This window comes from Danio rerio, chromosome 3 (assembly GCF_049306965.1).
Source record: "Danio rerio strain Tuebingen ecotype United States chromosome 3, GRCz12tu, whole genome shotgun sequence".
In the NCBI taxonomy this organism is placed as follows: Eukaryota; Metazoa; Chordata; class Actinopteri; order Cypriniformes; family Danionidae; genus Danio; species Danio rerio.
The window spans coordinates 66125637-66140005 of record NC_133178.1 but is presented as its reverse complement, the minus strand read 5'-3'; the positions used below and the strand labels follow the sequence as shown (position 1 = coordinate 66140005).

The following is a 14369-nucleotide window of genomic DNA, read 5'->3' as shown; positions in this document are numbered from 1 at the left end:
GTGATTGGCTGGGCCATTCTACAGCTTGGTTTTCTTTCTCTGAAAGCATCTGAGAGTCTCCTTGGCTGTGTTTTGGATCATTGTCTTGCTGAAATGGCTTCATCTTCATCCTCCTGCTGATGTAGATGTCGGACTGAAGCAGCTGATGTTCATTTACACTGAGGAAGGGCGGAGGCTTGCTGAAGAACTACTGAGAGATTTCAGCTGCTGTCTGGGCTTTCAGAGTCGAACTACACCTCCCTTTCTTCATGTGTTCAATACTTTTTCCCTGCGTCATTTCATTTTATCACACAGAACTAAATTTATAAACTAATTAGATTTGCTTTCGTTGCCTATTACTAACATCCGGTGAACATTTCAAGCCAACAGCACCTTTCTGAGAAAAATGGTGAAAAGTTGCACTATAGCTGCCCTATATTGACAAAAATCGGATATTGAGATGCTTTGTTTGGTCACTTCATACATATATATATAAATATATATATATAAATATATATATATGGCTGATTCCAGCGTTATGGACGTGACATTTGCAGTAAAAAAATGAAACGTATATTCTCAGAGAAGGTATATGTTAACAGTATATTGAAATATATGTTTATATTTTTCTTACCCCTTAACCATGGAGTTCAGGCATCAAAAAAATATCAGTCTATGCAGGTGTTTTATATTTAAAATGACGGCAAAATGAATGCGTTACGGACGTGACAAAAAAAAGACATGAGTTTTGTGAGTTGACATACTTTGTGAAAATTCTGTGAATGAAAATGCAGAAGCCAAAAAAATATATAACAGTCAAAAGGATAAGGGTTGGCTCTGCATGGGACATATATAATTAATTGTATTTAGTTTTTCATTTTTGCATTAATGAGGAAAAACTATCGTTACGGACGTGACTTGTCTTCGTTACGGACGTGACTGCTCTGAAATTGACAGTTGACACATTACGAAAATCAGATAAATGCTTTCAAAACTTGACCAAAGACCTATTTGTGGATATCTGTTGGCTGTGTAAACCAATAAACTTTAACCTCTGAGACATCTGAATGGTAAGGTTGCACAATTAATCAAACTTAAATAGATATCACCTTGTTATATTTAATTCGTATTATGGCATGTGTGTTGTTAAAGGTTAACGCACGTTCGAATGTTCAAAACTCAATTCGGTAACAATGTTGCATGCTAACATGGTGCTTTTATACTCTGAATAATATAGAATTAATAATAAACATAATCAGCTATAATAGGCCTATGTTTATCGGGCTCCTAAAGTTAGTGTTTCCAGACAAACTTGAATTAAATCATTGCCCGACTGTTGCGCAAGACCGTGTCTACGTGGAGAATATTTAAAATCTAGTTTTGTCACAGATATGGCAATATTATATTTGACAAAGTTTATTTTAGTTTATTCTAGTTAATGTGTTAGTTGATGGAATAAATAATTTAATTTCTCCACTCGCGCTTGCTTTCTTTTTCTCGTCGGCAGTCACTTCAGGACAGGTTGCAAAAAGTTCATACGCACCAGGGTGAGAGAGAAAACTTTAAAACTTAAGAAAGGTCTTGTGTAGGCTATGTTAAACAAGCATAGAAAAATAGTCATTGGTTGTAGGCATGTACGATGGATGACTATAATGTTTATATTTTTAGGCTATAGTTCATAACCGATTGTGTAAAATATTTAATTAAATATTTACAGCTGCAGGTCCTATCGATTTTCTAACAAATTTAATACTCATATAATGTAGTTAAAGCTTAGATCAATATCAAGATTTTATTCTTATTTTATTCTTATTAAAATAATTTTAATAAGCACTCAAGCGCATTTGCCGGGTGCTGGAAATCTTTGAAAATGTTTTCATTTTAATGTAGGCTATAGCCAATTTTCAAGCTTTGAAAGTGATTAGATTTTGGATAAAGGGCTTGGAAAATAAATTGTGTCGCTTTGATAATTTATCTTTATAAATAGTTATTTAATTAATGAAATAAAAAACATATTTATGCTCTGCATGAAATGAAAACTCCGCTGTGGCCTGACCCGCGGCGTGCGCATTTTGAGCAGTGGGAAAAGACCAAATGCATGGAGGTTATTGATTATGCGCCTTGCACGCCTCGCGTTTTGTCATTGCGCGCTTTGTGCGCTCCAGAAGAAAAGCATGTTACCTCAGTGGCGTCTTTCATTCTTCAATCAAACGAAAGCAGAGGCGGGGTTTCCTTGGAGGTGACAGCAGTGTCAAAATGACTACGGCGAACTTTTTAATGACGGAGAGACTTGTGGTCGCTGTTTTAAGTCATCCAAAGTTGTATGACTTTACAAATCTTGAATTTCATAATGTTATTTAAAAAATTTAATTATGAAAACATTGACAGCAACACTCGCGCACAATAGACCAGCTGATTCAGTTGTTGTCTATAGTGACATTCAAAAGAGCACCGTGCTCCTTTTCTTCTTGTCAACATAAAATGCATTGCGGAGCGCCTCACGTCTCTGGAATGAAGAAGCGCGTTCGTTGTGATCGTGATCATTTTTGAGCAACACATATTTGTTAACTCGCATGACAGTAACACGTGCAAACACACGTGCTTACAGATGTTTTTTGCCAAAAAAGCAAAATGAAAGAAGGATATTCTGGCCACAGTTCTACACAGGAGTTGACGAACCAGCGCTGATCCTGGTCGTCTGTGCTGCCTGGAGCCGCGTCATAAACTCAACTAGGCATATTCATGATTTAGTGCAGACTACTATCAACAAACCACCCTTTTTTCCATTTCGAAAATAACAGTTATTAATAGTTCTTATATACATTTTAAATAGCCTAATCTACAAATCAAACAAAGACAAATATTTTATAACTTCGCACCAAACTGATGCTTTCATTTTACAGCTTATAAAACATGTATGCAAATTAATGCAGTATCACATGTAAATAACAAAATTGTTATATGCTTAGCCTATACTTTACAAAATGTATAGGTTCAAAGCCTTATGGTTCATTGTCATTATCTTTCACTATAGGCAGCGCGTGCGCACATGAACCGCAAGTAAGACGGAGGAAATAGGTTAAGTCATTATGGCCAATTATGGCAATATGTAAAATGTTGTTTTCTTATTAAACATTTGTTTCTGAAATTTTACTAAAGTGGTTTATAGTTAAATGAAATGTTCAGTTCTTGATATAACATATGGATGTTATGTAATGTAAGTCAGTAATTGTAATGCAGCATCATAATGAACAAATATGCGCTAGTCATTGGCTTATATTAATAAGGAGTTCAAAAATGGTCACGTCCGTAACGCAAAATTGTGGTTGTTTAGAGCAAAGACCTGAGATGAGTTGGCGATCATAATTAGTATGGACATATTTTGGCTTTGTATACAAAGTTTCATTTTATTTGTTATAATATTTATTCCACAATATAAACTTTTTCATTAAATCGTTACGGACGTGACACGTGACCGAAGCTGCGTGATGTCTTAAATATGTAGCTCATAAATCAAAAGGGCAATAATGTTATGAAAAAGTAAGGATAATTATTTATACTACAGACTCCAATCCTTCTGCAGAATGATTACTGTTAACATAAAGCATGGAAAAGGTGAGTCTTTAACCCCTTTTTTGAAAGCACGAAAAGTGGTTGGATGATAATGAAAATTAGCATTGGCACAATCCTCATATTTCATGGATAAACAAAACAATTTCCTTAAAAATTCAACAAGAGCACATCATAACAATAAAATATAGACCTTAATAAGCAAATTGAAATAGGTTTTGTTATTTTGGTCAAAAGTTTATTTTTTCATGATAAGGTTGACATTTTCATGGAATTGCTCATATATATATATATATATATATATATATATATATATATATATATATATATATATATATATATATATATAAATATATATATATATATATATATATAAATATATATATATATATATATATATATATATATATATATATATATATATATATATATATAAAATATATAAATATATATATAAATTCTGAGTTGCAATCAGAATTGAACACATGACAGGTCTGTTCTGGCTTCAGCAAATGATTTACAAAAAAAACAATACAACATTTGCAAGATTACATGGATTACGGATTACTAAATCCCTTTACAATGCCGCCGTTAAATCCATCAAAGTACCACTTGCATAATAAATTCACCACCTTTAACAATAAACCCTGCGCATAATCCGGTTTTGCATGGTCACTGAATTTTGTGCAATGGCAGTTTAGCTTATAGTAAGTGAGCAATGGCTTTAAAAGGCCTATGTCAGGTTTGCATTTTGCACAAGTGCTTCATTTACTAAAATGACAGTCTGGTTTAAACACTGCTGCTGGTTTCCTCATAGTGTTGTTGAATAATCACAGCGTGATGCTACAACTAAAATAAAAACACAATGATGTTTATGTGGAAGGTGTCATTTTTGGAGAACACTTGTTTTAAAAGGAGTATTTGTGTCAGAGATGACAAATAGATAAGTCAATTATCAATAGCACTCCCTCTATTTAAAGACGCGCAAACATCCCAGAGATACACACTAATAAATCAAAACAGAAAGACTGACTGTGACATTCAGAGTTTCAATGCATTAGCCACAAAATATAATCCAATGTTAAGTTGATTGTCTGAGTATTTGCTTCTGGTTAATTGCAAAAATGTGTTGCTTGATACTGTAATCTGGAATATGTTATCATAATAGTTCATACATTTTTGCGATATATTCTGCAGGTTTTCCCATTACATGACATGACTATATGCAATGGCTATTGCAGACGTGAGATTTTATTTTACACAATAGATGTAAATTTGACCAATCAGATGGGGACCTTGCTATCTCTAGCCCTGCCTTCCCAGTAATTGCTGTTCTGCTATTGGTTGAAGCGCTGAACCCCTAGCTGAAAATAAACACTAAAGGGCAGAGACGAGAAGAGAGCGGAAAATAACAACAGCCAATCGGAGTCAGAATATCTGCAGAGGTTTTTACTCAATCAGATGGTTTTAAAGACTATACTCTAAATGTTAGGGATGCTCAGATCGATCAGTGTGGCCGATAATCACATTTTATTACTTGATCGGTACTTACCAATCTGGCCGGTCTCATGAACTAATCGAAGTGTCTGTTTACAAGTTTGCAGAGGAAGACACACATGCTCACCCGTATATTACGTCCCATGGGGCTTCAGCGTCAACGCTTGATTGAAGGCGTGTCTGAAGTTGGGGCTGAAGCGATCGTCATAGCAGCGTCAGCCAATGAAATTCAGTCAGCAACAGGCCACTGTCTAGCTGGTGTATTTGCATACAGCGATCTGATTGGCTGACGCTTCCATAAGCGCTTGAAAAGTTGAGCTAGTCCCAACTTCTCCAGCGAGCAACGCCTCTGAAGCGACGCCGACGGCAACGCTTTACGTCACCCATTCAAAGGGAATGGGAAGCGCTGACGCTGACTGCCCGTGTGAATTGGGCATTACACATCAGCAGCGCTAAAACACGTGAGAAGGTAAACGATGCATCAGCCATACAGCAGGTAAAATATATACAGATTTATTTGTAATTTATAGGCTATACTTCCTTTTAGTAAAGAAGTAATGGATTTATAGGTGTGCTGTGCATTTTAACTTCGTATGCAGCAAATGTGTGCTTCAACATTTTTCCTAATTGAGGCTTGTTGATGCGGCTTCTGATGGTACGATCACACTAAATGGTTATACAAGACGTGTTTAGGGGATTATATGCAACATCCTTCATCTATTCTCTTAGGTAAGGAGAGATCTCCACTTAAGTAGCATGCTTGTGAAAAATGTGTTTTATGCAATATAATGCTTAAAGCATCAGAATCGGTACTCTGTATTGGCCGATCACAAGTAATCAGTATCGGCTGCAAAAATCCTGATCAGAGCATCTATACTAAATGTTTTTTTCTTTTTAATCTCAGAAATATATGATAAGTTAGTCTTAGTATGATCATAACATAAATGATTCGGTTATTAAATGATAAGCGTCTTGCAAGATAGTTATAATCTTATATATATATATATATAACACTCCACAACAATAATGCATATTTTCTAGTATCATGCAGGTCAACTAGACACATAGACTAGAAACAACTCTGCATGAACCAGAAGCTGCGACCGTTTTTTCCTCTGTAGTGACGCAGTTTCTAGAAAAAATGAAATATTAAATGAGCAAACAGTGGGTGTGGCTTATTTTTTTACTGTGAGCTGATTGGATGTAGTAAAGTAGACGTGTTTCATTTGGAAAGATCAGTAACAGAGTTCAGGGAGAGTTATTACAACATTGCTCACCATTTCTGTTTGTTGTCAAAACTGACAGCTGGAGGGGCGTGGTTAGGTCTGTTAGCCACACCCATTAACTAAAAATCACATAATGTGACAATTTAACTGAAAACAAACAGGAAGTGCATTTTCTGATTTTAATTTTAGACTGCAAGAGCAAGCTATACATATTTTCGTCCTAATGACATGCACAGATGAATTGCAAAATGCAAAAATAGCGAATATTGCAATGCAAAAACAGCACTGTGAGCTAACAAAAATGTTGATGCAATCATAAACCGACCAGTCATCTCACTGTACACATATTTACTCCACAGCCTGTTTAAAAGACTGAATGGTCAAGCTGAACAATGAATACAAATAAACCCAGAAGCAAAGCAGAGAGTGCATCAGGCACAGATCTATTAGGCAGATCTCATCACTGTGACCATCATCAGTACTTACTGCATTAACCAGAGCGTTTAGAGTGCAAATAAAACTTGCTTTCACAGTGATCAAACAGGATAATAAAGTGCATGCAATTAAGAAATCATCTTTCTGAAAGACCTTCTGACCAAGTAAATCATTCACCGCTGATAAGAGCGGTACGCTTGGGTTTACGTGTCGGCTTACTGTAACCCATGCAACATGTACTGTAATAAGGAAGCAGTCAGATGCACCTATGTCCAAATGAGTCAAGCATTTTAGAAATAATTAGTAGCATGTTGATCGCTAATCAACCTATCCTGCTTGACTGAATGAGCCTGACACCTTCAGTCATGCTCTAAAATGGGTGACATTTTACTGTGACACTTAGTATTACAAGAGAAGACATATCAAAACACCATGAATTATTTTTTTATATAAAATATACAGTTGAAGTCAGAATTATTCGCCCCTTGATGTTTTTTTTTTTTTTTTTAATATTTCCTAAATGATGTTTAAGAGGAAGGAAATTTTCACAGTGTGTCTAACAATATTTTTTCTTCTAGAGAAAGTCTTATTTGTTTTATCTTTATCTTTTATGATAAAAGTAATGGTACCATCAAGTAATGGTACTTTTAAGTATGATTTTTCAATACTCTTTCCACCGCTGCATATAGGATAAACATCTGAAAGGTTTACTTTTGAAAACTTTAGGAAAAAAGGGCATTACAAAATTATATGTACAACAGTTTGGGTTTCCGTTGAAAAATTTACATTTTGAGGCAACTTCTTGGCATCAGGAGATCGTTTTATATCCTTTATTTACACCTTATTTCATTTCATACGATTTATGTCATCTTGATGACAAAAATGATTCAGAACAAAACAAATATATAAACCATCAAACATCCAATATTTACATCAGATTTAATTTTTTTACATTAATATGATAAGAATTCTGGCGAGGCAGTGGCGCAGTAGGTATTGCTGTCGCCTCACAGCAAGAAGGTTGCTGGGTCGAACCTCGGCTCAGTTGGCGTTTCTGTGTGGAGTTTGCATGTTCTCCCTGCCTTCTAGTGGGTTTCCTCCGGGTGCTCCGGTCCCCCCCCCCCCCCCCCAGTCCAAAGATATGTGGTACAGGTGAATTGGGTAGGCTAAATTGTCCGTAGTGTATGAGTGTGTGTGTGAATGTGTGTGTGGATGTTTCCCAGAGATGGGTTGCGGCTGGAAGGGCATCGGCTGCGTAAAAACTTGCTGGATAAGTTGGCGGTTCATTCTGCTGTGGCGATCCCGGATTAATAAAGGGACTAAGCCGACAAGAGAATGAATGAATGATAAGAATTCTAAAAAAAAAAATTAGAAAAGAGAAGAGCGTTTTTTTTTTATTTCCTGATTGTTTTATTTAATTTTTTTAATCTAACAATATGCAAGACAACACATAATGCGATCCAGATTTTATAGGAGCTAACTATTAATATTATTATTTAATAATCACAATTCACTAAAATGAACTGAGAATTTCTCAGTTTTTCTCTCCAAGTCATGACAATCATTACCCTGCTCATCTCGACTGGAGTGTTTGGTTATGTATTATTTTAATGTGTCCTTGTTACAGTTTACTTACACATTTAAACGCAGAGTAATACTAACTAACTACATGCCATTTTGTAGCATTAGGGCTTGGTTTTGGATTAATTGCATGCAATTATGCATAATTTCTGCATAATTAAATACAAAAAACTGAATGTTTTACTGAATGTAAAAATGATTTGTTAATTAGTCACCCTGGGCTTAATGAACAGGCATATTTTTGGCAAGAGCAAAAAACTAATAAATAAATAAGTATATCGTACGGGGTCAAAACTAGTTTTCTTTCATGTCAAAAATCATTTCAATATTACATAAGATCATATTATATATTTTGTAAATAAAAAAAGTCAATAATGTGGCTGAGAAATTAATCTAGACAACTGTAAAGGCCACTCTTTTGATTTCATTGAACACTCACATTGCAGATTTTCACTTTCATGATGTATAAATCCAAAACTAATATACAATTCTGACTGGTTTTGCTGTCCAGGGTCTCACAACTACACAGTATATTTTGATAAATGCATTTGCAAAGTGGATGAATGCAAATCTAATGCAGGTCAGTGCTTTTTTCCATCATCATCATCATCACTGCTCAGCACCTGATGACCACAAAGCTTACTCACCACATCTGCTAACAAAACTCTCAGTGGTGCACAGATAAAGATCAACTCAAAGGTTTACCCGTTACACAATACTCACTACTGACTCACTGAAGCACTCCCATGTCAATAAACAGGATTAATTTAATGCCAGAATGTGATCACTGGTACGTGCGTGATTTTCCACTTCCAAAACAGCAGTGTTTGACAGTGTTGGGGGAGTAATACATTAAAAGTAACGCGAGTTACATAATAATACTGCCTTTCTAAGACTCCGTTTACACTGTCTTCATGGCCAATTCCGATTCGTTGCCTATATTTGATTGTTATTGCCTGTCCGTTTACACGTACTTTTAATTGTGACCCATATCCGATTAATGTGACGATGGCAGAACTTGTCTAGCTATTAGCTCTGAGAAATATGCGAAGTTCGCCCAACTTTAAAATGATTTTGAGTAGGAGGAGGGAAAGGGCCGTCATCGCAGCTTGTGCCTATGGTTTATCTATGGTGTCCTCCACCATTCCAAGGAATTTGTGGGTACAAGAGACATCTCAGGTCTGGTGGGAGCAATTTGTGGCGGCTGACAACTTTAGTCCTACACCTGTTATTGTCGTTTACCTCATTGGCATCTCCGTACACGCTCTTCCTTCTACGTCATTCAACCGGAGAAGTACCACATTGTCGCAAGTTTAATGACGTACAAAACGGAGTGCTTGTTTACATGATAGTCGCATCGTCACATATCCTATAATCTGATTTATTTCCACATATGAAGGAGATCTGAAACCATCTCTGAATATCCGTATGAATGCATTATTACGTGTTTATGCGGTCATAGAAGGGATCCGATCTGTGTCACATGAACAAAAAAATTGGCTCACATTTAACTGGCAGTGTAAACGGGGCCAAAAGTTACGTTACTTAAAAAGATTAAGTAACAATATTTTAGTTTAAAAAATATCATGCAGGCTATTTTTAATTGCATTAGCTTCTAAAAAAATGTAATTGCTGAATTAAAATTGATGTTGAACCGCACCCTCAATGGGCTCTATGCACAGCAAGAGTTTTAAAGCTAGTGATAAACTTCCGGTGAAAGCTAATGTGACTATTTTTAATTATAATTTTCAATACCCAATATATGTGGTTATTTTCTATTTATATCTCCTTTGAAATATGTTATAAATCACAAAAACAGGGACTTTCCTCTGTCTCCCATTTAGTTTTTTACTTCCTGCCTTCCATCTGAATTTCGAGCATCACCAGAAACAACAACCTGTAGCTCAGAGAGTTCTCAAAAGAAAACATTATCCAACATTATTATGTTTTTTTGTGAGTTTTTAAAGATGAATAAGGGTTATACAGTGTGTTGTTAATCGCAGAGCTCCTCTAAAAAAACAAAAACTGAAGAAAAAAAATCCTTGCATGTTCTGAAAGAGTTTAGGACTCAGCCAGTAAGGGAAAAGTAACACAAAACTCAACACATTACTTACCATAAAAAGTAACACAACTAGACAATATTGTAATACATTACTTACTAAAGTAACTTTACCCACCACAGGTGCTTGATTAGTCTTCATTTGAGGACATTTTCGCACTTTCACTTGATTTGTTTACTGAAAGGTCAGCTGTCAAATCCCCTTTTTACCCCATAACAGCAATACAATATCAAGCCCAAGGGATTGAGGTAAAGTTGGTTTTACATTAACACATTCATTCAGTGACAACTTCTCTATATTGTTTACCATTGTACATTGAATATTTGGTTTGAAATTGCATGTAAGTATGACTTGAAAACAACATAAGCACTATTTATTTGATTGTAAACAATGTTATACTCTGATAGTCATTAGATGCTAATTATTTCACTATTTTAAGTTTGCAAAGACTACTTTTCTGAAATTATATTAATAAGGAGAAAGTCCAAATGTTTGATTATAAAACCAACTTTACCTCAATCAACATATGTGGTGATTTTCCATTTATATCTCCTTTGAAACATGGTATAAATCACAAAAACCTGGCCTTTCCTCGGTCTCCCATTCAACTTTTTCCTTCCTGCCCTCCATCTGAATTTTGAGCATCACCAGAAACAACAAACTACAGCTCAGGGAGCTCTCAGAAGACAACATTATTCTACATTATTGTGTTTTTTAAAGATGAATGAAGGTTATACAGTGTGTTGTTAATCACAGAGCTCCTCTTTTAAAACGAAAAATGAAGAAAAAACTTCTTGCAAGTTCTGAAAGAGTTTAAGACTCAGCCAGTATGGGAAAAGTAACACAAAAATCAACACATTACTTACCACATAAAAAGTAGCGCAACTAGTTATTTTTTGCGAAGTAACTCGATATTGTAATACATTACTTTCTAAAGTATCTTTCCACAACACAGGTGCTTGATTAGTCTTTATTTGAGGACATTTTCGCACTTTCACTTGGTTTGTTTACTGACAGGTCAGCTGTCAAATCACCTGTTTACCCCATAACAACAAAACAATGCCAAGCACTAATGATTGAGGTAAAGTTGGTTTTAAAAATCACACGTTTGAACTTTCTCCTTCATAATATAATTTAAGAAAAGTTTTCTTTATAAACTCTAAATAGTGAAATTATATTAGCATCCAATGACTATCAAAGTACAACATTGTTCACAATCAATTTAATAGTGCTTATGTTGTTTTAAAGTCATACTTGCATACAATTTGAAACCGAATATTTATTGTACCGTGATAAACAACAAAGGAAATTGTCACTAAATGAGTGTACGAATATAAAACCAACTTTACCTTAACACCCCAAGGTAGCCCCATGCTATTTTTGAGAGCAGCACCATGTAAACATGACATTAGCAAACCCCAACACAATGCTGGCATCACACACAGCTTCTCAATGACAACATGAGTGACAAATAAGCATCATAATGTGACTGACATCTTACCTGAGAGTGTATTAGAGACCGGAGCAGCGTGTGTGAGAGTGACAAATCCCAGAAAACACACACCTCCACCGAGAAGAGCCTCCATCCTCAGCACTGCGGCTAATCCACTACCTCAACTACCTAAAAAACAGCTAGCACATCTAAACAAATAACGCAAAGAGCTGTCTACGTACATCTATATCGTTACATCTATATATGTCAAAGACTCATGTTGTGTGATATTAGTCGTGCGTCGCGTTGTGAGCGTTAGCTAACACGACAGAGCTGTGGTGCTCATGAAGCTAAGCTAATGCTAACCGCTACCGGCGTCTTATATGTGATTATTTAGCATCGTTCAAAGCCGCCGTTTGGTTTATTACCTCTCTAGGACGGTTAAACGCGAGGATACGTCTTTTTCAGACATTGTAAAAGTCTTGCGTTCGCGGAAAAATCAAAAGCGCAGTAAACATAGAGGTCCATCATCATCACCTTTCCGCACGAGCGCCATGTTTAGTGACGTCACACGAGGGCGGCGGTGACGTCAGAATCTGACAGATCACTCACATAGAAAAAAGGTTGCCTACCATACAAACTCCCTATAAAACTCTCTAAATTTCATGAACAGGCTCTTTTTGGCATGGAAACTATGTTTCGTTCACAATTTCTCCCCACACAAAGTGAAGCTGTGGAACAACGAAAGCATCTTAGTAAAGAATAAATCGATTTTTTAATAAGAATTAGCATGAAAAAGATATTATCTTTGTGATTTTACTTGATCCACAAGGGAGGATTCTAAAACAGGAAAGTTGCTGTAATTTTTCATTAATTATATAGTACATAAAATAACAGTCAAGCTGTAAATTTACAGATATTATTTGTAATTTTTACGGACTTTTGAACATAATTTAAAATAACAGAAAAAACACTATAAATGATACTGTAATTTTCCTGTACAAAAACAAAAATGTCAGTAATTTGTCTTAAATGATGAAGTACCTAAAATGAATGTTAATTTAGAGAGATTGGCTGCGTCCGAATCTGCCTACTACTCAGTAGGTACTGCATTTGAATTTAAACGTACTACTCGGTTGTTAGAAAAGTACGTTCTGTACAGTATGAATGTGAAAAGTATGAATGGAATTCGGACGTACTACATCCGCCATTTTGTCATGGTCACGTGACCTACGTGCGTCAGTTGCGTCGCTTTACTTCCATTCATGATTTCGCTCGCGGGGCATCATGGGATAGCGCAGCATGCATGGGATGCGCACTCCGGAATCTCGCCGGAAGTAGTAAGTCATCCGGGTACTGATTTTCGAATTCTATGAATTCGGAACAAGTGTGCCGCAAGCCTACGTTTGAGTGAAGGTTTCGGCCGTTAGATCGCCCCCTGGGGGCTGGCTGCAGTACAAGTCATAAAGCCCGCCTCCTCCGTGTTAATGAAGGAGACTTGAGCCCAAATAAAAAAAAATATTACACTTGCAATAAAATGTCCCGAAAGATGGTTCTGGTGGATTAAGGCACTGGTTATTGTGCTGAAATAGGTGCAGATCTTCATTTTTGTAAACAGTTTGTTTTTAGCAGTAATTTAATGCTGGGCGTGTCATCGTGATTGACAGCTGTGATTGACAGTTTCTCAAAGCGCGGCGTCTGAGCTTCGGCAGGAGACTGAAGTAGACTGAAATGTTATTATTCGATTTCTGTGTTATTTTACCATGACAAAATGAGTTCAGCAGTAAACTATAGTTTCTGACATACATGATCTGGTGGAACACTGTTTATTCGCTAAGTTCAGGGCTTTTTTCGGGCTTTATTAGTTTGCTGATACACGCCTAGCCACCCAGATAGCAAAACACAGTTCCGGCTAGATTCTCGCCTGCCGGAGACTTATCTCTTAGAGCTCAGACTGACTAATGTTACCTCTGCTGGACCTACTCCGGATGCCTGGACTCACTACCCAATCCCAGCCCGAGTCAATCGAGCCAGATGCGGCGGCCGAGCAAGCCGGCGCTGCCGCATGCGAGCCGGAATCAGCCCGCGACGCCGCGAGTAAGTTATGCGCTGCGGCCTGGAGCTGGCGCGATTGAATATATAAACCCCTCATATTTGTTAACGTTATTACATCCATTTGTGTTGATATGACAGCAAACGCATGCTGAGAAGTTCGGGGGGCGTAGTTGATTTTACATAAAGCGTTTGATTGGAAGCTCGACTCTGCTCATTTTCGCGGCTCCTCCTCTGGCTCCATCAGACAATCCTTCTGCGCATGTCCGGCTCCAATTTCAGCAGTCTTTTGCGACAGTTTGTGCCCGTCAAGCAGGCGTTTTGCCCTCAAGGCGTTCAATGGGAAAAAGGGCTGTCGCGTCGTCCATATTTTTACAGTCATTGATTCGGACATACTACTCGGCTCGCATACTGATTTTGGCGTACTATATAGTATGGAAGTATGCGGTTTCGGACGCAGCCATTGTTTGTCATTTTACTAAGTTTTGAATATAATTTGAAATGACAAAAAAAAATTACTGTAAAATATTTTGAGAT

At 36.6% G+C, this 14369-nt stretch overlaps 1 protein-coding gene across 4 annotated transcripts in view; it reads right to left on the bottom strand.

Moving 5' to 3' along the window:
• lmtk2 (lemur tyrosine kinase 2) overlaps positions 1–12371 on the bottom strand; it is a 66641-nt gene extending 54270 nt beyond the window's left edge. For 3 of the 4 annotated variants that reach the window (XR_012400068.1, XR_012400072.1, XM_687995.9), the window contains exon 1: positions 11850–12340. Coding sequence is in view for 2 of the 4 variants with exons in the window: in XM_687995.9 (XP_693087.3) it covers positions 11850–11934 (85 nt within the window). In the remaining 2 variants the exon portion in view is untranslated. 4 annotated transcript variants of the gene reach the window in all.
• Positions 12372–14369: the final 1998 nt, after the last annotated feature.